The sequence below is a fragment of the Heterocephalus glaber genome, unplaced genomic scaffold (assembly GCF_053883595.1).
Source record: "Heterocephalus glaber isolate CG9 unplaced genomic scaffold, H.glaber_assembly_v1.0 deba00001745, whole genome shotgun sequence".
Lineage (NCBI taxonomy): Eukaryota > Metazoa > Chordata > Mammalia > Rodentia > Bathyergidae > Heterocephalus > Heterocephalus glaber.
The window spans coordinates 2024722-2051686 of record NW_028258451.1 but is presented as its reverse complement, the minus strand read 5'-3'; the positions used below and the strand labels follow the sequence as shown (position 1 = coordinate 2051686).

Below are 26965 nucleotides of genomic sequence, written 5' to 3'. Positions count from 1 at the left end.
TAAAAAGAAATAGGACTTTATTGGGGATTTAAAAGACGATTGTAGACAAGATACAAGTTCCGTCACGGAGCTCTTGCAGCTCTGGCCAAAGACCACAGAGCAAATTAAAACCTTGTGTGCGCAGCGAGGCCCACCCCCCGGGCGGGCAGAGCCACTGTCGCGTCCCCGCACACATGGTGCCAGGCGGCCCTGCCCCGCAGGTGTCCCACAGCCTCCTCTTGGCATCTGGGTGCTGCAGCCCTCCCCGAACCGCTGTCTTCCGTTTCTGCATCACCATGTGTCCAGGATGACCAGGTCGGGATTTCTCTCTTCCTCAGCAGTCAGAAGTGCCTGGGTTTCCTCACCAAATTCAGCACTATTCAGTCTGGCAAAACAGAGAAAAGGCTCTGTTTAACGGGCACTGCTTTGCTCTTCTGCATGCCCCCTTCCTCCGCCATCTCTTCCCGGGACAAGCCTAGGGAGGCCGGGGCGCACCGAGGGGACAGGTGTACCCATGACCTGCAGTGGCCTTCATAAGTGCTCGACACCTCACCCACGCAGACAACGACAGTGGCAATGGTAACCACCGCCACCACCACCATGGCCCGGCTGGTTGCTGTGTTCGTTCTGTGGTGTGAATTCTCCAGCCCAGCCGTGGCGGTTTCAAGCTGCCAACCAGACACTGCCTACAGGGCCAGGAAGAGGCACACGAATGTCCCTGACCCTGCGCACTCTAGTGAGCTGGCTCACGGGAGGCCCTGGACAGCACGGCGTCCAGAACTGGTGACCGACAGCGCTGATTCCGCAGAGACACAGGGCTTGGGACAAGGAGTGCGCTGGGGAGGCAGAGAGGCCGGCGGCGCTGGTTTTAGTTTTAAGAGGGGAAGACAATGGTTGTTTCTGTTCCCTGCTGTTGGGCCCTGGATCCTCACTGCCCGGCGACCTTAGAGGATTCATCACTGTCCCGCATGAGAGGAGGACACTCAGTCACAAAAGCAGAGTGGGGAAAAAATAAAAAAATAATAAAAATAATTTTTAAAAAAAGCAGAGAGCGGGACAGCCAGAGCGCCACGGCCCGGCCCGGAGCGGAGCGGAGCGTGTGTGTCCCCCGCCAGGCAGGGGGGAGGGGCCGCTGAGCCCCGGCCCCCTGCAGGTCTGGCACCTACTCATCTGCAGCCAAGAAGCCTCCCCTCCTGCCGGAGGCCTGTGATCTGGGAAAGCTGGGGAGGTGGGCGCACACGCTCACTTCCGTCATCCTATCCCCTCGCTCAGGGCCACTCCCCCATTCCCACGCCAAAAGACTACCCTGCTTCGCAGAGAGGGGTGGCACCAGGGGAGTCCGGGCCCTGGCCAGGTCGCCAGGAATCAGAGCCCCACGCCCCACAGCACAGGCAGCCCAGGTCCCTCCGCCCCATCCCATCCTGAGGCTTCAGCAAAAGTCAAAATGGGGCAGAAACAGAGCCGGGCACCCAGTGTTTCCAGAGGGAGACATCAGGGTGGGTGACAGGGATGGTGCCTGCATCTTCCCAGAGGGAGGGAGGGGGAGTCCTGCAGGGCAAGGGCCACGATGCAGCCCGACATTGGATGCGAAAATATAAATATAAATTCTATTATAAGTGCAGATGCACTTCAATTTATGATGGGGCCACATCCAGATTGACCTCTATCCTGAGTCAGAAATGCATGCTGCAGGCCGCAGATTTAGCTCAGTGGTTCCCCTGCCTGCCTCACAAGGTTCCGAGTTCTATCCCTGGTACCAAAAAACAAAAAACAGAAATGCACGCTGCACAGCGGCTCTGCTGAGCCCACCCAGCAGCACGTCCTGGCAGAGCCCTTCCAGCTGGGGACTCTCACCCCAGCTCCCCGCCTCACACGCCGGCCTGATGATAAAGTGTGGAAGAGCTCAAGTGACCTAGAGAGCACTGCACTGGAGTGAAAATCAGAACGCTCGTCCACACGAGTGTGGTGTGCCCCAGCGTTGTGTCGAAGTGCTGCGCTCAGGGACTGTGTGCCTCCACATAAGTCACATTTAGAAATACAGTTACGCGTTATAACTCACATTGCAATAGTGCCAAGTGCCACCAATGGATCGCTGACACCCAGCACTCCCTAGTACTAGCTGGGAGAGGGCTTGGTACTCCACCTCTTAGTCCTGCAACAGCCCCAGACCAGGAGATAGGAAGAGGACTAAGAAGGGGAGAAGAGCGTGGAAGAGGATACAACAAGAACGAAGATGCACCGTGTACATGAGCCCACTCCCTGCAGTGAACGTGACCTCTGCGTACTGCACACGCGGCCTAATACAAATAACAGTTTAAAATGTCGCAGCAGTTGTGCACGGCAGCTCCAGCGGTGCCTCCAGCCCGGGCTTCCCCACGGAAGGGGCGCATGGCTGCTCACCCCAGCACCCGCAGGGCACACTCAGGGTGCCTCAGGCCCTGGCACAGCAGTGCCACCCCACCGTGGTCCAGGGGATTCTGAAGCAGGTTCAGCATAAACAGGGTCTTGCTGGTGGTGAGCACGGTGACCAGGTCCTCGCAGCAGGCGCTGGTTAGGCCGCAGTCCTCCACCCTGCAAGAGAAGGTGTGGGAGAGACCCTCAGTTCGATGCTCGGAGTCCACGTCCCCTGCCCTGGGCTCGGGCCTGGCCTTGTCCCTCACTCTGGGCCCTGCGACTCCCAGATGTGTGAGTTCTGAGCATGGCCTTCCTGGTCTTTGGGCTCCTGAGATGCCAGGCCTGAACTGTGTCCCCTACAGCTCCCTGCTGACATCCTGCCCCAGGGTGGGGCTGCACATGGTGCAGAGTCTACAGGGGCAGTTAGGGCCACAGTGGGACTGAGGTGGCCCTAGGTTGTGTAACTGGTCCTCTAAGAAGGGAGATTCAGCCACAGGATGCGAGACAGGGAAGGGATGCAAAGCCACAGGAGGGCCAGGTGCTGCAGGCCCAGAGGGGCCCCGGACCAGGTGCCTCTTGGTCACAGTCTCAGCAGGAAGCCATCCCTCGGACACCAGGCCTCACCAGACTGCCAGGCCCAGGAGCCCAGGCCCAGCCAGGCCTGCTGCTGCCTGCCTGAAATCCCAGCACTGTGGGAGGCTGAGGCAGGAGCCCAGCATCACGAATTTGAGCCCAGCATGGGCAACACAGCAACTTCATAAGTCCTTGTCTTAAAATTAAAAATTTCAAAGGGCTGGGGATGCAGCTCAGTGCAAAGGTGCTAGGTTCAGTCTCCAGTACCAGCAGACATACACACTCAGCCCAGGCTCCCAGTTAGACAACTAGCAGTCCAGTCACCCCGGGCGACCCCAGCTGACAGCCACTGCCTTGCCCTGGGAAGGGGCCAGCCCGGCACCAGCGGCCCAAGGAACCTCACTCTCAGCTCACGCAGGGCAGCCGAGCAGCCCAGCCCTGCCTGGGCCGCCTGTGGCTCACTGCACAACCACACTGAGCACTGAGCCTGCACGTCCTGTTGAGCCGATGGGATGTTTTCTCCTCCTGCCCAGGCCTCCCACAAACACAGGCGAGCGGCTGCGATACCCACCCCAGGGTCTCCAAGAGGCAGCTGGGCTGTGCCAGAGCCTGGCAGAGCAGCTTCACCCCCGCGTCCTCTATGTTGTTCCCCCCAATCTGCAGGCTTCTCAGGTTCCGGCTGCTGGTGAGGACCGAGGCCAGGTCTCTGCAGCCCTCCGCCGTGATGGAGCACTTCATCAGGCTGCAGGGAACATGAGGATGGGGCACTGTCAGAGCCGTGGGGTGTGGCGTCCAGCCTAGGTCACTGCGTCCTCAGGACTCTGGGCCCAGGGTCCGCAGCGTCACCCTGGAGGAACTGTGGCCCCCGGGACGCTAAGTGGGCTGTGGCCCAGGTAGGAGCCCAGGGCACCAGGGCTGGAGAGGGGAGGCCTGGGCAGTGCCGGCTGTGGACCGCAGGGCGGGAATCCGAGGCTGAGACTCACCGGGGAGCAGGGCCAGCACCCCGCCATGGTCCAGAGGAGGGCAGAGGCTCCTGATCACAGCAGACCCGAGGCTGTGCCCTGCCGGCCCCTCAGGGTGTGCACCATGAGGACAGCACGAGCCCCGCTCAGGGACACCAGGAACCCGCGCTGCACACACACACCTGCGGCCACAGCTCGAAGAGCAGGGACGGGGACCCTGGGTCAGGCCCGTCACGGAGAGGTGGCTGGCTCACTCCCGGCCGCACATGCGACACAGACCCTGAGACCCAGTGTCACCAAGACAGCCACGTTGGACGGGGGGAGCTCAGCTGCGGCGCCCCGAGAGCCTGCCCCTCTCCTCAGGCAGGGCCAGTAACTGTCCTCCCTGCGAACAGCTCCACAGCGGGTCCACCCTAGATTTTCTGTTCTGTTTTGTATCGTTGGTTGGGTTTTAGTTTGGTTATGTGTGTGAGCTGCTGCCTTTGCTCTGCACCATTCTGTGCTACTTTGTGCATTTTACATCAGCAGTTATTTCATAGGGTTATCTAAGTTTGTTTTACTTTTAGCCCAGTAATTGGATCCAGTCATCGTCTTATCTCTACTTCCCACTTATCCTCCCTTCCCATTTTTCTTTACTTTTCTTATACTTTCTTCTGTCTCTCTGCCCTTCTCCCTTTTTGCATATAACACTAGTATTAATATATAAAATTAGCATAAATAAAATTAGTATTAATACTAAAATTAAAAATATAAAATAGTATGGATATAAAATTCATATTAATATGGAACATTATTAATCAGAATATCATTATGTTTTTCTTACCTAGTGTATATTATTACTGTCCCTGTCTTTCCTGGGTTGCTAAAACAGTAGAGATCTTTTAATATCAGTTCTCAGTTATGCACCAATGCCGTGTGGTTTGCTTTTTGGTCACTGCGGTGTTGGTAGTTACTGTCCCCTCCCGAAGCAGCACTGTGGACTGAACCTCATCGCAGAACAGACTGAGTAGGCTCTGTCCCCATGATCCACCTCGGCCCAGAGACATCACCAGGAGAGAGCCACTGACTAAAGTGACCTCCACACCCTGTGGAGAGACACCCCTACCCGCTGGTCTGCCAACCTCAAGGCAAAACACAAGAATTGTGAGAAAACGAGGCAAGGAGATGCTCCAAAGATTCACAACTCTCTACAAGCAGACACCACAGATACTGAAATGGATGAGATCCAGACAAAGGATTTCAAAACTGATAGTTAAAATGGTCAGTGGGGTCAGAGAAGATGTGAATAAGCAGCTGAATGAATTAAGGAGGTCAGTGCAGGCTAGGAAAGGCCATGTCAGTAAAGAGACAGAGGCTCTGAAAAAGAACCAAGCAGAAATCCTGGAGGTGAAAACCCCAATTTGTTAAAGAAAAACTTGACTGAAAGTCTCAGCAGAATTAGACAGCAAGACAAATCAGAAGAGAAAAAGACAGGCAAGGCGAACACACAGAACATCTGGACAATAACAGAGGAAAACTAGCAAGAAGCAACACAGAGATCATTCAAAAGCTTCTGGGGAATGAAATGACCACATTTCTGACTCCCCCGGCTCAAGAAGGGGGAGGAAATATAGACTAAAGGCATAGAAAACCTGCTCACTGAAACAGAGGAGAAAATTCCCTGACACTGGGGTGAGGAGGATACCCAGATAAAGGAGCCTGGCCAGGAAGGAACTTCTCCATGAGCCAGCGGAGTCAAACTGCCCAAAATTCAGAAGAAAGAATGTTGAGAGCTGTCAGAGAGAAATGAATCACAAGGGCAAAGCCATCCAGGTAACAGCAGCCTCCTAACAGAAACGTAAACATCCTGGAGGGCTTTTAATGATGTATTTCTAACCCTGAAAGAAAACAATCTCTAACCCAGTTTACTATACCTTGAATGGCTATCTTTCAAAATCAAAGGACAAGATAAATATCAACTAAAGAAATCCATGACCACCAAGCCAGTGTCACAGAACAAACTTCGGGAAACCCTAAAGACAGGGGAAGAAGACAGCCACTGTCCCGAGACCCGGGGAAGCGGAGCCGAGTGTTTGTAGCCCCCCCGAGCCACGGCCACAGACGCCACAGCCTCTCCGGAGGCCCCAGGGAGAAGCCTGGGTCACTAGCGTCTCTGGGGCACCCACCATAGTATCTGCAGCGCGCAGACCGGGTATCTCAGAGTGTCACAGAGGACCTTCAGCCCCTCGTCCCTCAAGCTGTTTATGCTGAGGTCCAGGTGGCTCAGGCTCTTGCTGATCAGGAGAACTTCAGCGAGGTAGTCCCAGCACCACTCCCTGAGGGTGCAGAAGCTTAACCTGAGGGGACACAACAGGGGAGAAGGGAGGCGTCAGGGGCAGGGGCCTCTCTGAACCATGAGAAGAAAGTACCATTTCTAACGTTAAAGGTAATGTTTTTGTGACCTGACATAGAGGGCCTGCGGAGATAGACCAAGAACTCGCGGCTTACCTGAAAATGTCTCCCTTCATGTTTTCTTACGTGAAAGGGGGATTTGAAAATAAAACTGACAAAATGATTCATGTGAAAAAACACAGTGTGAAACGGCACCGTGAATACTCCCGAGGGTGCTTAGTTCTGCGTGTTGCGCTGCTCTCAGAGCGGTCCCTCGTGGGCTGCTAAAGCGTCCTGGTTACCTCGTGCGTAAGGCCTCAGCTTCCCTCACCCCGGTGCTCTTGAGAGCCATCATGGCTATATAACTTCAGACTGTCATCATCGACTGTCGTTAACACATGCTCTACCACATTTGCTATGTACTAAATATTTGGCTGTTTTAAAACAGTGTCTTCTTTTCTCAGCTGCTGGAAAACACTGAGAATTAAAAGTTAATTTGCAAAGAAACTTGTGCTTGTCAATAAGGAGGAGTCAAAGAAATGCTGAGGTACTGGGCGTTATAGGCCTACAAATGAAATTAAAACAATTCATTTAAAATGCTTAGCTTATGTTGGTAACCTCCTAGGTGCCAACATTTACCACCTAACTTCTTCCCAGCTATCCAGCTGTAATTATATGTTTAGATCCACATGTTTATTGCAATATAGGCAATTGTTTCTTTGTTGACTTTTGTGATCTCTTCTAACATTTTTCACATCACACACATATTTAAAATGCTGTACATATTACATATAGGAGATGGGCAATCCACAGCTCATCTGCTTCCTCCTCTGTGCTCTGTGCACCCTGATTTCTCACGGTTAGCCTACTGAGCACACTCAGTATTAAATGGGGTCATGAGGCTGGGGACGTCTTGCTCCATGACTGTCCTAAGCACCATCTGAGACTCCACACTCCATGCTAGAGACTGGTAAGTGTCATCACACACGTAGTGTGCATTGCAGATCTTCTGTGTTGTCTGAGATCTGAAATTTAGTCAAAAGTCATCCCTCTGTGTCTGTGCCCTGTGGATACCAAAATCCGCGAATGCTCAAGTGTCTTACAAGCAATGGTGAAGGGTGTGCATGGAACCCACACACATCCCTGTACACTGTAGATGCACGGGTGGCTTGTAATATATACTACACACTGAATGCTATGTGAGTAATTACACACTGTTGTTTAGGGAATAAAGACAAGGAAAGGAATCTGTAGATGTTCAGTACAGACACAATTTTTCCTCAGTATTTTCGACCCATGGTTGGTCGAATCCACAGAGGTGGCCCCGTGGACACGGAGGGCCTGCTGTACGTGCTCTGTGTAGACGATCTCACCCAAACCTGCGAGATGGGTAGGACAGGCTGTGTCCTCCTCCTGTGTACAGAGCGGCACAGCGCTGGGAGAGAGTAAAGAACTCCCTGAAGAGGACAGCCAGCGAGCGGGGGCCCTACAGGGACTCAAGTCTTCCCGCATCTTAACCTTTCCACCTCTGCCACGGTCCTGCCACTGCTCAGACCAGGCCCCCAGGCCCAACCTCACGCTGCTGATGGGCTTTCCACAGTGCCGCCCCCCTGGCCACTTACGCCAGGAACTTCAGGGTGCAGTTGGGGTGGCACAGTGCCTTGCACAGAGCACGCACCCCCTTCTTCAGGTTGTTGCAGGAGAGGTTCAGGGAGTCCAGCTTCTTACTCTCCATCAGGGTGGCGGCCAAGGCCTTGCAATCGTCAGCTGACAGGTTACAATTTACCAGCCTACAGCGGGAGAAATGTGACATTCTGTTGGCTTCCGCTCCCTGATGCAGTCCTCCTGCTGATCCTGTGAGTGTCAAAACATAGACTCTGCTCTCCTCCAGAGCCTCGCTCTTTATCCCCGTCAACCTGTTATGCGTAGGCCAAGAGACAGCCTGAGGCACGTCCAGACTCTGATGTGTCTACGCTCGGCTGATGTCCTCTCACTCACGCGCAGAGAAGCCCCAACTGTACAACGCAACCCGTGGGGTCTCTACCTGCTTTCAGGTCCCTGTGTCCCAGCTACACCAGGTACTTCTAGTTTTGGTCCACATTAGGTTTTATTTTTCAAGGTGTCCACATGTGCTGTCCCCAGGTAATCCCCTGCCATCTCCTGTGTCTGCCTGGGGCCTAGGCACCTGCTCACCAGAGGGAATGCTCTTCCCAGCCCTGGGGTCAGAAGGTCCTCATCATTCACAGAACCCCCCTCAGAGAAGCCCTGAGTGGGGTCCAGCTGGGCTTATTACTGATTTGCCGAGGTGACCTCTCCTGACAGTCACTGTGATCTTCTATTACCTTGAGCACTCTACTTACTTTGGGCTGTCTCTCACACACAGCCAAGCTAAGCTCAGAGACAAAAGAATAAAGACATAAACAATTAAAGTAGCTGTCTAGATATGAAAGTTAACTCCAAGGCACCCAGTCCACACCTTCTAACATCTCACCTGGATGGTTCTGCAGCAATTCATGGGTTGAGAGTTATTTCTAGCTTTAAGATATTATTTTCAGGGGGTTAAAAAATTGGAATGGGCCTACCTCACACGGTACTCAAGAATTAACTCAAAATGTATCATAAACTTAAATATGTGTTCAAACAATGAAAACTTTTAGAAGACAATAAGGCAATTAATCTTAATGACCTTCAATTAGTTAGACAATTATTTCTTACATATTACACCACAGGCATACACACACAAAAAAACTGCAAGTAAAAAGATAACTTTCTGCACAGGAGAAAATATTTGCAAATCATATGTCTTGTATATCACCAAATTGTATCCAGAATATACAAGAAAAATCCATGGAACAGCTGTTAGAGGGTGCTAAAGTCAACTCAAGGCTAATTGGTTAGAGAGAAACTGGCAGATAGGAGATAAGGAATAAAAATTTGGTTTAAGAAATAATAATAAAAAGCTTCCCAAGTATGAGGAAAGAGTTCAATATACAGGAAATGAAGCTTACAGAACACCAACCAACTGTGATGAAAAAGAAGCTCCCATGACACATTATAATTAAAATGCCAGGTATCCAAGAAAACAACAGAATTTTAAAAGCCGTAAGAGAAAAAGAAAAAACTCACATCCGAGCATACCCATTAGAATTACAACAGGCTTCTCAACACAAACTTTGAAAAGGTCAAAAGGGCTTGGAGTGAATGAAGTATTTAAAGCCTAAAAGCAAATAAATTCCATATCAGATTAATATATCCAACAAAAATACTTTCTTTCAGAACAGATAGAGAGGGCCGGGGATGTAGCTCAGTGGTTCCACTGCCTGCCTCGCAAGTGCAAGGATCCGAGTTCGATCCCCGGTACCAAAAAAAAAAAAAACAGATGGGGAAAGGAGGACAGTCCATGAAAAAGAACAACACAAGAGATTTCTGAATACCAAACCAGCCCTCCAGAAAATACTGAAGAATATCCTAGGCAGAGACAGTGAAGCCAACGAAGTCAAAAAATCTAGATGGAACAAATATATCAAGCAAGGCAAATAGAGAAACAAATAAGCATGCAAAAAGAAATAAAAGAAAAACAAAGGAGTCATTACAGAAAAAGAGTGCAATGAAAGGAATAAACCAACAGCTTTCGGTATTAACTCTCAATGTTAATGGCTTCAACTCTCTGATTAAAAGTCACAGATTTGGGGCCAGGGACTTAGCAGTTCTGCCACCTGCCTCGCAAGTGCAAGGTCCCAAGTTTGATCCCCAGTACCCCCTCAAAAAAAGTCACAGATTGGCAGATTGGTTCAGAAACCAGAATCCAACAATCTGCTGCAATCAAGAAACTCATCTAATTCAAAAAGATATTCATAGGCTGAAAAGCAAGGGGTGGAAAATAAGATTCCATGCACCAGGACTCAGAAAACAAGAATGGGTAGCAATTTTACTCTCAGACAAAGTAAACTTCAAGCTAAAACTGATCAGAAGAGACAAAGAAGGTCATTAGATACTAGTTAACAGAATAATCCAACAAAAAAGATAACACTTGTAAATATAATATGCACAGAATACTGGGGCACCTATCTTCATAAACAAATACTGCTGGACATAAAAGATCAAATAAACACTAACACAACACAGTTATAATGGGTGATCTCAATCCCCCACTTTCACAAAGAGACACATCCATTAAACAAAAAAAATCAATAAATATCAAAGCTAAACCACACCCTTGAACAAATGAGTGCAACAGATATCTATAGAATGTTCTACCTACTACAAGAAAGTGTACATTCTTCTCAGCAGCATGTGAAACTTTCTTCAAAATAGACCACATATTAGTCCACAAAGCCTGCTTAAGTAATTATAAAAGAATTGAAATTATGTCATGTTTACTATCAGAGCATTGTGCAATGAAATTAATAATCAATCATAAAAGAAACCACAGGAAATTTAGAAATAGGTGGAAACTTAATAACACACTCCTGAACACCAAATGTGTTACCAAAGAAATCAAACAAAAAGTTAAACCATTTCTGGACACAAACGACAATGCCAACACAACACACCACAACACATGAGGTGCTGTGAAAGCAGTCCTAATGGGGATGCTCACTGCGATCAGTGCTCACACTGGAAACCAGAGTGAGCTCAAATGCATAAACTAATGAGGAGCCTCAAGATACTCGAACAACAACATCAATCCAAGGCCAAACTGAAATTAAGGGGGGAAATCATAGTGATCAGTGTACAAATTAATGAAATCAAGGCTAAAAAGAAAAACAATACAAGGAAATAACAAATCAAAGAGCTGGTTCATTGAAACAGCAATTGGAAAATATTGAAGAAATGGGCAGATTCTTAGACTCATATGAATTACCAAAACTAAACCAAGAAGACATAAAAACTTTTTGAGCAAACCAATAATAATCAATAAAGTCAAAACAATAATAAAAAACCTATCAACTAAAAAAGGCCCAGGACTTGAGGGATTCTCTGTCGCAGTGTACAGAACCATTAACCCTATCTATCCCCAATCCGCCTCAAACTCTTCAACGAGACTGAAAGAGAAGGAGCACTTCCAAACTCATTTCTGGATGCCAGCATCACTCTGATTCCCAAACCAGACAAAGATCCAACTAACAAAGAAAATTACTGGCCAATCTGCTTAATGAACATAGGTGCAAAAATCCTCAATAAGATACTGGCAAATAAAATGCAGCACATTATCAAAAGGCTCATGGGCCAGGGATTTAGCTCAGTGGTTTCACCGCCTGCTGCACAAGTGCGGAGACCTGAGTTTGATCCCCGGTACCAAAAAAAAAAAAAAATCCTAAAAGGCTCATACATCATGACCAAGTAGGTTTTACCCAGGTTTGCAAGGATGGTTCAGCATACACAAATCAATAAATGTAAAATACCACATAAACAGAAGCTAGGACAAAACCACATGATCATATCAATAGATGCAGACAAGGCTTTTGACAAAATCCAACATCTCTTCATGATAAAAACTCTTAAGAAAATAGGTGTAGAAGGACATTGGTTGAATGTGATAAAAGTTATTTATGACAAACCAATTGCCAAGATCATATTAAATGGGGAAAAACTGAAAGCTTTCCCTCTAAATCAGGAAAAACACAAGGATGCCCACTATCACCCCTTCTGTTCAACATAGCACTTGAAATATGACCCAGAGAAATCAGGCAAGAGACAGAAATAAAAGGAATATGTATAGGAAAGGAAGAATTCAAATTACCATTATTTGCAGACAACATGATATTCTAAATAGATCCAAAGAATTTCACTAAAGCCTCTTAGAATTAATAACCAATTTCAGCAATGTAGAAGGATACAAAATCAACTCATAAAAATAGCATTTGTGTATGCCAGTAATAAACTCACTGAGAAAGAAATTAGGAAAAAAATACAATTCACAATACATCAAGAAAAATTAAAATACCTAGGAATTAAATGCCTAAATAAAGAAGTGAAAGACCTCTACAATGAAAGGTACAGAACTCTGAAAAAGGAGATTAAAGAAGACATGAGAAAATGGAAAGATGTCCCCTGTTAGTGTGTAGGAAGACCCAATATTGTCAAAATGGTCATGCTTCCAGAACTGACCTGCAGATTGAACACAATGCCAATCAAAATACCAAACAACATTCTTCACAGTTAGAGAACACAACCTTAAAACTCATATGGAACCAGAAGAGACCCAAAATAGCAAAAGCAATCCTGGGTAACAAGAGCAAAGCAGGAGGCATCATAATACCTGACTTCAAGCTATACTGCAAAGCCACAGTGATAAAAATGCCATGGTACTGGAACAAAAACAGACACGAAGATCAATAGAACAGGACAGAGGACGCAGGAACATCTCTGACACATTCGCAATTTCATCTCTGACAAAGAAGCCAAAAACACACGTTGGAGGAAAGATTGTCTACTCAGCAAATGGTGCCAGGAAAATTGGCCATCTGTGTGCAGAAGATTGGAGCTGGACCCACATCCTTCACTGTGTACTAAACTGAAATCCAAATAGATCAAGATTTAAACATTAAAATGGAAACAATGAATCTACTGGAAGATAAGTCATAGGTGTAGGCAAAGACTTCTGAAAAGAATTCCAACTGCACACACACACACAAAAAATCACAACAAGAATCAACAATTGGGGCCAGGGATTTAGCTCAGTGGTTCCGCTGCTTGCCTCGCAAGCGGAAGGACCCAAGTTCTATCCCCGATACCGAAAAAAAAAAAAAGAATCAACAAATGGGATCACATCAAATTGAAAAGCTTCTAAAAAAATTGAAAAGCTTCTGTTCATCAAAGGAAACAATCAACAGAGTGAAGAGACAGCCTACAGATGAGCAAAAGTTTTTGCCAGCTATTCTTCAGACAGAGGACTAATATCTAGAATATATAAAGAACTCAAAAAAAGAGACTCCCGTAAATAAAAGACCCAATCAAAAAATGGGCAAGTGAAATGAATAGAGACTTCTCAGAAGAATAAGTACAAATTGCCAATAAGCATATGAAAAAACACTTCCAGCCATTAGGAAAATGCAAATTAAAACAATATTATGATTTCATCTTATAGTAGAAAGAATAGCAATCATCAAGAAATCAAATAATAACAAATGCCGGTGAGGCTGTGCTGAAAAAAGAATCCTTCTACATTGTCAGTGGGAATGGAAATTAGTATGACTATTATGGAAATCAGGAGATCTGTCAAAGAACTAAGAAAAAAATACCATTTGACCCGGCTATTCCCATTCTAGGTGGCTTCCCAAAAGAGCTAAAGACATCATATTATAAAGACAGCCATAGCCATGTTTATTGCAGCACAATTCCCAGTACCTAAATCCTGCAAGCAGCCTGTATATCCATCAATACTCAAGTGGATAAAGAAAATGTGGTATTTATACATAATGGAATATTACTCAGCTATAAAGAAGGATAAATTTGAGACATTTGTAGGAAAATAGATGCACCTGGAAAAATGTAATGTTAAGGGAAATAAATCAGACTCGCAAGCTTCAATGCCACATGGCATCTCTTATCTGAATAAGGCAAAGTGCAAATAAAGGGGGGAAAACAGGACTGCTAGCAGGAAACAAGGAGACAGATCTTTCGCAAATGGGAAGGGGTCCAAGGGAATGAGCTGATGGGAAGAAGTAAAAAGGTTTAAGATGTATCACGGACATGTGCCAAGCACCCACAAAGAATGCAGACATCAGGTAAAGCAAACGTGAACTGACAATAAAATGGTAACAAAGAAGATGGGGAAAGGCAATCTAGGGATGGAAAAAGGGAGGTGGGTGGGGAGGGGAGGGGAGTAAAGAAGAATAGAGGTGTGTTATGCACACGTACCTGCTCCCTGAGATGTACGCGGACTTTGCGTATTGCAAACAAGTACTAATAAAGTTAAATTTTAAGGAGAATACTATTCAGCCACACAAGGAAGGCAGTACTGATCGAACCTTTGCTGAGTGAAAGAAAGCCATTCGCGAAGACCACGTATTGCGTGGTTCAGTTTACATGTGGTGTGCAGAACGGGCAGCCCAGGAGTGAGTGGCTCCAGCGAGCAGAGCCACAGAGGGAGCCTTGCTTGCGGTGGAGCCTCTCCTTGGGCCCGGCCAGACTTCCTGGACCCAGACAGTTACAACAGCTGCACGTCCCTGGGAAAACGAACTGAGCCCACTAAACTTCGCACTATCCCAACACAAGCTTTGTGACACCTGTATTATGTCTCTACAAAGCCGTTACTAAGTCGTGGATTCAAGGCTCTGTGTGCTTGGATGACGGATCCCAGAGAAAGCGCGGAGTTGTGGGAAGTGTTTGAATGTGTGGGAAGCAGGGAAGCCAAAGAGAAGCGTTAGAGGGGATCCTTAACTCAATTAAAAACGTTTGAACTATTCTCAAACACACATGCAGAAAGCGCACAAATGGTACGTTCCGGCCAGCAAGCTATCATCACTTTAAGCCCTGGGTTACCAGGCTCCAGGCCAGGAGATGATCTCCAGCAGCACAAACCTCTCCCGTGAAACTTCCCCCTAACTAACACTGCAGGCGCGCCCATTTTTGAACTTTATATTGATAAAACCGTAGGGTACACTTTTGAGCTACTCACTACACCAAGCACATCTGAGATTTGTCCAAATTAATGGAAACTGGACAGAAAAGCAAGCACAAAAACTGCAGTCCACCGGCGCGGGGCCCGTGAGGCCAAGAGCAGAGAGACTCACAGCAGCTTCTCCACACTGCTCGTTGGGTGGCTCAGCGCGCCGTGGAGGACCTTCACATCGTCGCGGCCCAGCTGGGTGTTGCTAAGGTTCACGTATTTCAAATTTGGGTTATGAGGGAATGCCTCAAAGAGAGTCCAACTCTCACAGTGGAAGGTAACATTGTTGACACTGCAAAAACAGAAAATTTGAAGAAGTTCATGAAAAAGGCCTGAAAGTGTGGCCCGAGAACCCGTCTTCGATCATGTCCTCCAGCCCACCGGGGACTCACTCTAATCTCACAGCCCAGTTGTGTCGCTCCTGGCTCGCAGCTGGGTGACTTCCCTCCCACATGGGAGAGGTTTGGGCTCAGTTAGGGTTGTCACAACCAGAGGAAGCTACTGGCGTCTGGAAGTCGGAAGTCAGAACTCAGGGGTGCTCCGCAACACCCTGCCGTGCGAGGGACAGACCCTGCCTCACGGCTGAGCAGCTGCCGGCAGCGTTCTGGGTAGGGTTAGGCTTCTGCTTGGGACGGCGAGCCTTTGCGGACCATGCAGTCGGGACAAGGGCTGGAGGAGAGACTAATGTGCCCTTTCCACAATACACTCACGTGTAGGTGACCCTGACTTCCAACTTACAAAAGATTCTCGAGGAGACAGTTGGGCTGCCTCAGCTGTTGACACAGACTCAGCATGGCGGACTCGTTGAGGGTGCCATCCTTCACCTGCAGCATCTGGAGTTGGCTGCAGGTCCTGAGCACTGACCACACCTGGTGCCAGCAGAGGAGCTCAGAGCTCGAGCTGTGTGGGAAGAAGAAAGGGGAGAGGAAAGGTGCTGGAGAGGGAGCCACCGAGGGACGCCTGGCGGGTGGAGGCCCGGGATGCATCCAAGCTTCCTGCAGCAGGAAGGCAGCGGGCGGGACATCAGCTGGGCCAGCATCGAGGGCCCTGCCTCACCCCCACCGAGCCAGCACCTCGGAGCCCAGGTCTGCTGGTTTCCAGGCTTCACCCTGAGCCATCGCCCCTTCCCACTCCATAACCTCGGGCACCTTCTCTGCCCCGTGTCCTCGCCCTTAACCTGACCGTGAAGGAATCCATCGGGAGTGATCTTTATGAGTAGGAAAGGACTAGAAATCTGTCGAGTGTTTAGAGTCAGTCTGGAAAGAACTTGCAGAGGACGGGTCAAGAAAGAGTCCACGGCCAGCTCGGGAGGGACCAAAATCCCAGCCACAGCTGCTTCGGGCTGATGCTCAGAGCCAGGGCTACGTCAGGGGCATGATGTCATCACGTGTGACTGTTGTCACTGCAGCCAGGAAAGCGAGTCCCCAGGCAAGGTCACAGGGCTCAAGGCTCCATCTAGAGCAGGCACTCTACGCATGCAGCAAATCCCTACACTTACCCCATAGATATGCAGAATTAAATAATAAAGGTTTATAAAACAAAATAGCATAATTTTTTTAAAAAGTCAATTCAGGGTTTGACCTGGTGCCTGCTTGACAGGATAGGCGAGGCGCTAAGCACTGCCAGGTATTTGCCACGCCCTTGGCAGCCCCCGGGCAGGCAGGTGTGGGCCAGACCCTGGAAAGGAGAGGAGAAAGTCGCAGAGCCTCCGTGATGGTGCTCACCTGTCAGTCCAGAGCTCTGCCAGGCTGAGGCAGGAGGATCACAATTTCAAGTCCAGCCTGCACAACTTCAAGAGACCTTGTTTCCAAATTTAAAAAAATAAAAACTAAAAATGGGCTGAGGGTGTAGCTCAGGGCAAAGGCCTTGGGTTTAATTCCCTAGTATGAAAAAGAAGATGAGAGAAGAGAAGGAGGAGGAAGAGAGGGAGGAGGAGGAGGAAGAGGAAGAGAAGGAGGAGGAGGAGGAGGAGGAGGAAGACCACTGGATGGACTCACACAGAGCTCTGTTCCCTGCCTTCTTCCTTAAAGACACCCTGGGCGGAAAGGCTGAGTTTCCTCAAGTTAGAGCAGTGTTTTAAGCAGTAGCCGGCAACCCTCAGGTCTGTCTCAATGAAGACGGAGAAGGCAAGATCTTGCATCAAGTCCATCACCTGGTTCAGGAAGGCCTCCTCCTGCATCTCGAACAGAGCATAGAATAAGGCCAGGAAGCTGACCTGCCCCTGGAGCTTGTCAGCCACCTTTGCCAGTTGCTGCAGGCACTGATACAGCTGCCGCTTTACCTCACTGGACAGCTGGAAGCCAAAAAAGGCATCCAGCTTCTGACACTCCCTTTCATGCAACAGGCCAAACAGGAAGCACCCAACAAACACCCAGTGGGCCCTGGATTTCTCGAGGAAGGTCAGCAGGAGGTCCTGCGTGCCCCTCACGGCTGGGTGCGAGTGGTGGCCGGGGCTCTTGAGCAAGTAGAACAGGGCAGCGCAGAACTCCTGCACCGAGGAGTGCAGGAACTTGTACAAGCCCTCAGTCTCCCAGCACGGCAGGAGGACCCTGAGCTCCAGCAAGGCAGAGAGGTCGGAGCTGCCTATCCCGTTCCTCCTGAGGTCCTTCTCCCGGAAAACCATGGTGTTGGTCCACATGCCCTGGACGGCCAGGGAGCACAGGCTCTGCAGCTGGGCCTGGCCCTGCCAGCTGGGGCCGTCGGCACCCTCAGGCGTGAAGAGGTCCAAGAGGAAGGAGCTATACAGGGCGGTGGGACGCTGGCAGGTGAGCGCCACGTCTATGCCTTTGTCCATCTCCTGCTTCAGGGTCGTGCACACCAGCCAGCAGAGCACAGGGAGCCGGCACATCGAGAGGAGCTGCTCGTTGTTCAGGATGACGTTGAAAGCCTCCAAGGCTCTGCGCCTGTCCGGGAACATATGGCAGATGTAGAACTTTACGTCGAACTCTTTCAAGCCCGTGAGCTCCCTAATGTCAGGGTCCTCCAGCCTGTCCTCCAGGTCCTGCCCGGCCCTGGGGTTGACGGTGACAAGCAGGCAGCACTCCGGGGCCATCTTCTTCCTCAGCAAACTGCTCAGCAGCAGCTTTGGTGGCTGCACCTCCGCCCAGTCGCTGCAGAGCTCGTCCTCCGGCTCCGCCAGGTCAGAGCCCAGTTCTTCAAAACTGTCGGCCATGAACAGGAGCTTCTCGGGGTGGGCCATGATCTCACTCACAGGGGCAGAGGTGCCGGGCCAGGCTCTGGTGATCAGTCCCGCCAAGCTCGTCGCTGGCAGCTGCTTCAGTTCCTTGCAGCAGAAGTAGAAGATGTAGGAAAATCTGTCCTGGTAGACGAAGCCCTTGGACCAGGCCAGGATCATCTTCGCCAGGAAAGTTGTTTTCCCAACTCCTTGGGCTCCCAGCAAGCATAGAATGCGGGTCTGCTTCTCGGGCTCGAAGAGGAGTTCCAGAAATTTGCATTCTTCCTGCGTGATATTCATATCCAACTGTTCATGCATCGTGGGAATGGACTCCCTGGACAAGAAGTCGGTGAATTTCTCCCTCATGTGAGTCTGATATATCTTCGCATTTCCTAGGTCAGGGGCACAGGAACAAAAGAGACCACAACAAGTCAGAGTTAAACACTCCAGCGTATGTGCTCTGACCCTCACCTGCTCACCTCAGAATGATCTTCTCAGGGATCCCCAGGCTGTGGCCCAGGAGCACTTTGGTCAGAGCCCCGGCCACCTCCACCCTTGCAGTGTGTGGCTGCAGCCCCCCATACAACGGCAGAGCTGCGCAGCAGCACCTGAGGGATGCAGCCCAGAAACCACTCGGCAGGGACTGGGTATAAGCAAACTGTTGGAAAGAAATGTCCCGACGCAAGTACACAGACACAGGAAATGCAGAAAAGAGAAAAAGAGCTACATGAGACGCAGTGTGAAGGCCGCTGTGTGTAATTGGAGGCCCAGAGGAAGCTGGGAGGAGAGTGAACACTTTAATGAGAAAGGCCAAGGTGGAGAGCTGAGGAATGCTGTGAATCCCAAGCAGGCTGGACATCGAGAGAGCTGCATCCAGTGCACCGTGGTAGGACAAAGAAGAGGACCTAACAGGAATTCAGGAGCACTGTCTCTTGCCCTTGAACCCCTATATGCACAGTAACAGTGAGGCCTTTAACCAGGATAAATGCCAGTGCAGCACTTAGGGCTATGATGCCTTTAGGTCGTGGCTTCTCTGTCATGAACGTTTGCTCCTCAGATATTAGACTCACGCATGCGTGACTAGGACTGGGAAATCTTGTTCAGTACTGCGTTTCAGGGCTGTCCGAGCACCCTCTAGGACTGCACCACTGAGCCCCAGGCGCTACAGTCTACAGTAGCTGCCACTTGGCTGTTGCTACCAGGCCACGCCTCAGCCTGCAGTAAACTGACTGAGGATCCAGACAGAGGGACGATGGGGCCAAGGCAGGGGACCACCTGTGTTTCCCCACACAGGCCCGCAGGGGCTGCACACAGCCGTCTCCTCCCGACAGGGCCAGATTCCCACCACGCATTCCCACCATCCTGGCCGCGAGCAGCCGCACCCCCGGCCCTGGGCCCACGCACCAGTGCTCTCTCTCATGGCCTTCTCACAGAGGTCCCTCCTGCCCAGCTTCTGAAAGACCCTGAAGGTCACATCCCAGGCTTGCTGCTCCTCGTAATGCCTGAGCAGTAGGTTGGCAAGTTCTTCCCTTGATGCTTTCTTCACTTCAGCCCAGGAGATCTGCTTGAGTCCAAGCAGTGGAGTCTCCTGCTTGAGCAGCTCCTTGAACTTCATGAACTCCTTCTTCTTGAGCTCCTCCAGGTACCACATGAGGCCAAAGTCAGAAAAGAAAGGCGACGCCATCTCATCCAGGCGGAGAGATCAACCTCCAAAGAGAACCACAGGGTCGAGGACTAAGAGGGACCCGTGGAAAGGCAGGGGCACCAGGCTATCGCAAGGGAAAGGACGGAGGTCGTTTAGTTCTTGCGTGGCGCCCCGCTGGCTGTGGGGTGTGGGGCGAGGGCGGAAGATCCTCAGCTGCAGCTCCTCTGATCTCCCTTCTCATGGACATGCTCAAGAAAGCAGCGAGGCCGGAAAAAGTCCGGTGAGGGAGATTTCATACCCGAGAGAACTACGTCAAACCCCAACTCTGATGGTTCCTGGGGGGAAAGAGTAAAAATAACCAAAGTCACTGCCCAGGACAGCGTTACTGACAGGGCTATACTGGTACATTTAGCTGTAAAGATAAATCGATATGCCAAACTGCCCGGTGATAGTATGAGGAAATTCAGCTTTCAGGCAAAAGCACGATGATAGGTGAAGCATGAAGACCTTCCCTGGGGAAAAACGGACAGGGAAAGAGAATAATCCAGACAATAAGAGATTCCTAAACTCTATGCACCTGGCATATCTTCAACATAGAAGTAAACATGGCCTTATCCACACGGAGCGGGAAATCACATTTTCCTTAGTAAATTAACAGAGAAAGCGCGTTGCTTCAGATATGTTGGCATAACGGAGGAGAATGGCATTATCCCACAAACAGTGCGAGGGCAACCACAAGTCCACATGCGAAATAAATGAATTAACCTAGACTTGGGGACCACTTCACTTCTGACACAGGACTGGGCAGCCAGGGAAAGTGGACATAAAACCTCAGCCTCAGAGGAGACAGACAGATAGCAACTCATGAATGGAAAGTTGTTTAAGGTCACTTGTCATTAGTAAACTGAAAACCAAAATGATGCCAAGACCTGTTGCACCCCCATGAAGACAGCTGGCATGAGGGAGATGACACACCACTGCTGACCGGGACGTGAAGCAGCAGAGGTTCCCAGTCACTGCACGGGGTGTGGGATGTCACAGACACTCTCCAAGGGGCCTGGGTTCCCAGCCTCCAGAACTACGCAGGAATAGCTGTGTGTTGTTGGAGTCCTGAGCGTGAGCTGCTCCCTCCGGGCTGGCTGCCTGAGCGTGGGAGATTCCAGGAAGCCACACACACCCAGAGCAATCGGCACCCAGCACCCCAACCTGGTCAGTAAGTCTCCCTGCACCGGCTGCTCGGGCATGCAAGTGTGTCCCAGTCAGGGCCACTGCTAAGCAGAGGGCTGCCCGGGCTCAGCAGACATTCCCGTGCTATCCCTAGAACCTCCTGGGTCTAAAACAACTCCTAAGAAGAAAATTGAAATTCAGCACAGAGTCAGCGACCATACACACATCACACACGCACGCCTGTGCACACGCACACACATGCACACACACACCATGAATGTTTGTAGATCCTTCACGGAACACTGAGGGACCATTCTTTTCAAGCACACACGAAAGATTCCCAATAGCTGGCCCTGTCCTGGCCCATGAAAAGCAATCTTAATACAAAGCAAAAAGGCAATAGCAGACAGGCCACCTTTGTTCTAATGCAACAAAATTAGGACCCGGTACTGACATCGGTGGAAGGGCTACATGATACAGGGGAAAGCTAAAATAAAATTTTATTCATAGGTGATCATTTGGCAGAATTTCCCCCATAATATAGACAAAGTGATTGGGAAAAGAATAAATCTTAATAGACTCAAAGAGCTAAACAATAGGAAAGCTATTAAGCAGTATACAGAACAAGAATACAATTTAAAACCTGCTTGGTAAGATGTTAAATCCAACACAGGGACCTGTATCCTCCCCACCCAGGATCCTGCTTTGAACCCACAGCTTCCCTGCACCATCGGGACACCTGAGGCCATTCCAAGTGCACTCCCTGGCTCCCTCCTAGGCACTGTGAATTCTGACCATCTGCTAAACCCTTCAGTCCATCCTGGTGCATGCCCCAATTTGGGAGCCAGTAATTTAGAGCTCCACTACTTAGGACTAGAACAGTGGTGGTGCTTTGTGCTGAGACCTCCAGAGCTGGAAATAAGTAGCCAGAATTTTTTGGATGTGAAGATGGAGTCAAGAAGATCGGAGGTCAGTCTCTTGCATGAGACTGAAGTCATAGTACAATACCTCTGAAAGTGAGGGCATAGATTGCATCAGATTTGCTACAAAGCAAAGTTTAGATATCCTCTCCAGTGCACATGCAGACTTCTTTGCCACCTCCACATAGCCACCAGAGTCTTTTCCAGCTCCAGTGTGATATCACATCCAATCTACTGGTAGTACATGTGTTTATTTCTGTTAAAGTCTTGTGTTGAAATCATACTTAGAGCCTCAGGATTGAACTCATGTAGAAACAGAGTCTGTAGGGGTGGATTTGCTCAAGCTGAGGTTACGCTGGACTAACAGGGGCCCCTAGTCCAGTATTATGAACAACCTTATCACAAAGGTCAAATGTGGGCACAAAAGCACAGGTGGAAGATGATTTTAAAACCCAGGGAAGATGCCAGGTAGCAGACAAAGAACACCCTAAGCTACAGATGTCAGTAGAGATCTGTGGACCCGAGCCTCCCACAGGTCCCCAGGAGCAGGCAGCCCTGCCAACACCTTGATTCCAGACTTGCAGCCTCCAGCACCCTGAGACCCTGAACCCTTTGGTTAGGGCGCTCGGCTTGTGGGCCTTGGTTACAGCAGCCCCAGGAAACAGCACCGTGCATCCACAAAGGATCAGACAGATAATCGTTGACCTAGAAGACAGGTAAACAAAAGTCATCTGAGATGAATCAGAGAGAAAAAGGTGACGCACAGAAGAGGGGAGAGGCCGAGGAGGAGAAGCCAACACTTCACTGGAGCTCTAGGGGGAGAAAGGAAGACAAGGGGCCGAAGCAGCACGCAGCGGGTCCCTGGCCCACCACAGCCTGACTTACGGCTGTGGATTGTACAAGGGCGTGAAAAAGTACACCCTGCTTCTCATTTCCAGTAGAGCATTTGACATATGAATGAAGCCACCAGGGCTCTATGGTAGTCTGCTTTGTGTTGGCTGGTTCTGCCCAAGTGTAGGTGGATGTGAGCGTTCTGAGCATGTTTGGACAGGCTGGGTTTGGCAGTTCGGTGGAGGGTCGCGCTGATTGGACTCAGGACCCAACCAGGGGACCGGTGAAGTGCATATCTGGGTGAGTCTGGATGGGCCGTGGCCAGGCCTTGCAGTCTGTGCCTGACTCCTGGCTCTTTGCTCTCTGGCACAGCTCCTGTGCTCCACCTCCAGCCACCATGAGCTGAACAGCAAGGCTCCACCACACCCTCTGCCATGTTGCTGCTGCCTTGGAGCCAGCTGACCATGGACTGAATCCTCTGAGACCATGAGCCACCTTAAACCGCTCCTGCTCTAAGTTGTGGGTGTCAGGGATTGTGGCTCCCCAACAGGAAAGCTGGCTGATACACTGAGCTAAGCCATGAGGTTCTCCAGCACTGGGTACCAACTGCATTTCCAATTTACAATGATGCTTTCAACTCACAGTGGGTGTACCAGGCTTAACCTCATGGTTGATAGAGGAGCGTATGTATTTGAAAAGACAATGACTGAGACTTTTTCGTTAACAGACAAAATAAATCAGTCTACTAACCAAGTGGCTCAGGAGGATAAATTATAAACCCACACCTAGTCACAGTGTGGGGAACCCAAGAACTAAAAAGCAAAGAGAAATATCTGGAAAGCAGCCCAGGGTGGTGGCAGGGCAGGAGGGAAGCAGGCCTGTCCCTCTGAAGCAGGGTCATCAGGTTGGCAGCAACCTCCTCAGGTGCTACAGAAAGGAGCAGCTCACAGAGGTGCCGGCGCTGAATGTGGCTTAGGTCCACCCAGAAGAAAACCACCGTTTAAGAAGGAAAACTAGACCCCTGCAGGTAAATGGTGTTTCCAACAGCAGATTTACACAATAATGCGTTCTAAATAGTGGCCATCACAGAGAAGGAAAAAGACCCCATAGGAGGATTCAGAGAATCCATCGTGAGTTGATACAGGTCGCTTCACTGCACTGTGAAACCAAATTAAAATTGTCACTGTGGGGCCGGGGATTTTAGCTCAGTGGTGCTGCCCCCTCCCCTGCTCTGCAAGCGCAAGGACCTGATTTTGATTCCTGCTACCAAAAAAAAAAAAAAATTGTCACTGTGTTGAGTGTGGAGGGTGCCACATGCTCCAGCGGGCCAGACTGGGAAGATGGCCAGGCAAAAACCCGATATTATACCCTGATAAACCCAAGGCCTGGCTAGAATTCTGACATAACCGTGAGGGTTTATGTGCCAAAGCACTGTACACAGAAAAAAAGGACAGAAAACTAATCAGACACAGTGAGAAAGGACAAAAATAGGAACATGGGACAGATAAATAGGAAATAAGGAGAGAGCACATTTAGCCTCTTGTTAGTAATTACACAAATAGCGGCCTCCTTGTCCGAGAAACAAAGATCATCAGATTAGATAAAAACAAAAACCAAACACACATCCTGTAAAGAGACATCTAAGACAAAACCACAGAAAATGAAATCTATGAGAAAAACAAGCAAATTCTGACTGAAAATGCCCAGTGTACCAATATCAGTACCAGGGTGCCACGCCAAACTCTAGGGATAAATACAGATGATGTAAGGTCACAAGATTTTCAAATCACAAGGAAGAGAGAACACTATAATTATACAAGCAATTATAACAGGGCCTGGAAACACACAAATTGTCAGAAATGCAGGAGAAACTCAGACTACAGGATGCTTTATCAACTTGTTCCAGGAATGCGCTAAGCAGATTAAAATGAGAAAAAGTTGGAAGAGAACAGGTTTGCATGTGAATACAGACTGCTTCATTCAGCTGTGTTAGCCATGTCATCCCTAAATATCGGCCACATGCTGGTCCTTAGAGCAGGGTTCAACAGGTTTCAGGCCACAGAAGTCATGTGTGAGAATATTCTGATCACAGTTTATGTCAGAAGTCAACAGCGAAAGGACCCAAAGATGCCAACGTTGAGAAATATGCTTCCAGGTATATTAACAAAAAATATATAACAAAATGAAGGATTATAAGTTAAATTTGAACTGAGTGATGTTTCCTGCTATCCCGCATGAAGGGGGTGGGGGTTGTGCAGCCTACCAGGATGCACCCGTGTGCTCTGTCCGAGGTCTGAGACAGGGAGCTTGAAACTTTACAAGCGAAGTATGCGTTTGAAGTTAAAGAACAAACACACCAAAAGAAAACAGAAGAAAATAATAACCTATGACATAAAAAGTGAAAATACCAGTTATATTCAGTAGTTTCTTTGAAAAGACAAAACAGAGCTGGGATTTAGCTCAGTGGCACCACACCTGCCTCACAAGCACAAGGTCTAGAGTTCAATCTCTGGTACTGGGAGAAAAAAAAAAAAGACAAAACATATTTGTGAGATGCCCCAAGAGGTCCGAAGAAAAGACAGCACAAATAGTGACCCTCGGGCATGACAGGCAAGATGTCGCCACACTCCTGGGCAGCTTCAAACACAGAGGTATTATGCCTTTCTAGCCAGACGGGTGATTTTGTTCAAATATACGTGAATTCTCAGAAAATGACAACTTCCATTTTCAATTTCTTTCTTGTAAAGCTTTTAAAACTAATTTCTACAGGTGAAAGAAATTCTCTCCCACCCCAGAGACTTCAGACTCAAAGATCTGCATCAGCAAATTATCAAAATTGAAACTAAAAATTATTTCCCCCGAATATTTTCTCCCCCTGCCCCAAATCACAGACTCAGTATGCTTAAACTCTTTGACACATAGGTTAGATATAGGAAAATGACAAGCTTAGTGTGAGAATTCGTGTTCCAATACTCCTGTGAAAAAAATGCAAAGATTATATACATAGTGACGAACCCTAACCACAAGATCTTTATGTTACATAAATGTATCGCATCACTGTTATTTCCCTGACTTTGATACTTGTGGTTATCAGAAGAACACTGGGCTGGCAGCTGCCTGATCCCCACCCGACTTCATAGCCACGCAGCACTGTCCTGTGCCATGCGTGCTCATCTTGGAAGGACACAGCTCCTTAGAGGGGGACGCACCCAGGCCGGGAAGACCTCATTTTAGTGGAGTGAATCAACTGCAACTTTTTTCCCACCTTCTGAGGTGCTAAGGCTTGGGCTTTAACTTGACTTTTTAGGGTTGGGGATGCAGCTGAATCTGTAACAAATAATAAATATCAATGTGAATCGATATAGCACGACATCCCACCTACACACACTCATTTCAGCAGGCAAAGTCTTGGGTGTGTTACAGCCCGGAATTCCAGCCCCAAGGATCTCCACCCTGGGCCTGACAGCAAGCGGCAGTGCAGAGGCCCGGCTGATCGGCCCTCACACCTGCCTCCTGGGGCTCGGCTGGGCCCCAGCTCTGCTCCTCAGGTGTTGAGGCTCTAAGGGAAACCGCTGCCCTCTGAGCTTCTCCAGCCCTGAGATTCCTTACACATGCTGTCTTCGCTTGGGTTCAAGACCCTGCTCCATCCTTCCCCTAGGCCTCAAGCAATGGATCAAAGCCCATAATCTGGCTCACTTTCCAGCAGGACAGAGCCTGGTGCTGGGGGGAGCTGCTATAGATCAGGCTTTGAAATATCCAGGCATTTGGTAGAGTTTCCCACAAAATTGAGTTAAACATCATCACTGCACGGGCCCTGGGGGTCAAGGACACCACGGAATCTTTCAGATTGGTCAAGAAGGGAGGCCAAACAAAGGGGAGGAAATGAAGACCCAAAGCAGCAAAAAGATAGGCACAAGGAGCAGAGCAGCGCGGAGGGCTGCCGACTCACCGCACAGGTCCGCCTGGCTGGTCCTTATTGGGTGGCGCTGGAGTGAGCAGAAAACACCTGCGGTGCCGCCTGATTGGCCAGTGAGTTCCTCTTCCCCATTGGCCCAGGTGGCTTTGGAAAACAGAAACACTATATGAGAAATTCTAGAGATAAACAACTCATAACTTGGTGAGTACTAGTAGGGATTGAACCAGGGCCTTCTCAGTGAGCTGCAACCCTTGCTCATTTTTATTTTTTTAACTTTAAGACAAGGTCTTGCTAAGTTGCTAAGGCTGGACTCAACCTTGAATCCTCCTGCCTCAGCCTCCCAGAAGGCTGGAATTACAGTCAGCATCACTATGCTCAAGAATTCATATGTTTTAAGTAAATTTTATTACAGAGTATTA

At 49.1% G+C, this 26965-nt stretch overlaps 1 protein-coding gene across 1 annotated transcript; it reads right to left on the bottom strand.

Moving 5' to 3' along the window:
* Positions 1-26627, bottom strand: LOC101719127 (NACHT, LRR and PYD domains-containing protein 4). Its single transcript, XM_004867164.4, has 10 exons — positions 26580-26627; positions 19472-20047; positions 16890-18459; positions 15631-15792; positions 15017-15184; positions 7901-8068; positions 6074-6244; positions 3518-3688; positions 2380-2550; positions 1-364 (listed from the first exon to the last, which is right to left on the bottom strand). The coding sequence occupies exons 2-10, from the start codon at positions 19749-19751 to the stop codon at positions 271-273; spliced, it is 2955 nt and encodes a 984-aa protein (XP_004867221.2). The 5' UTR covers positions 19752-20047; positions 26580-26627; the 3' UTR covers positions 1-270.
* Positions 26628-26965: the final 338 nt, after the last annotated feature.

Coding starts and splice junctions, on each gene's coding strand:
- LOC101719127 (XM_004867164.4), bottom strand. CDS start 19,751: ATGGCGTCGCCTTTCTTTTCTGACTTTGGCCTCATGTGGTACCTGGAG. Junction 18,460..19,471: donor GGCCATGAGAGAGAGCACTG/GTGCGTGGGCCC, acceptor CCCCTGACCTAG/GAAATGCGAAGATATATCAG. Junction 6,245..7,900: donor TGCACCCTGAAGTTCCTGGC/GTAAGTGGCCAG, acceptor GTGTCCCCTCAG/GTTAAGCTTCTGCACCCTCA.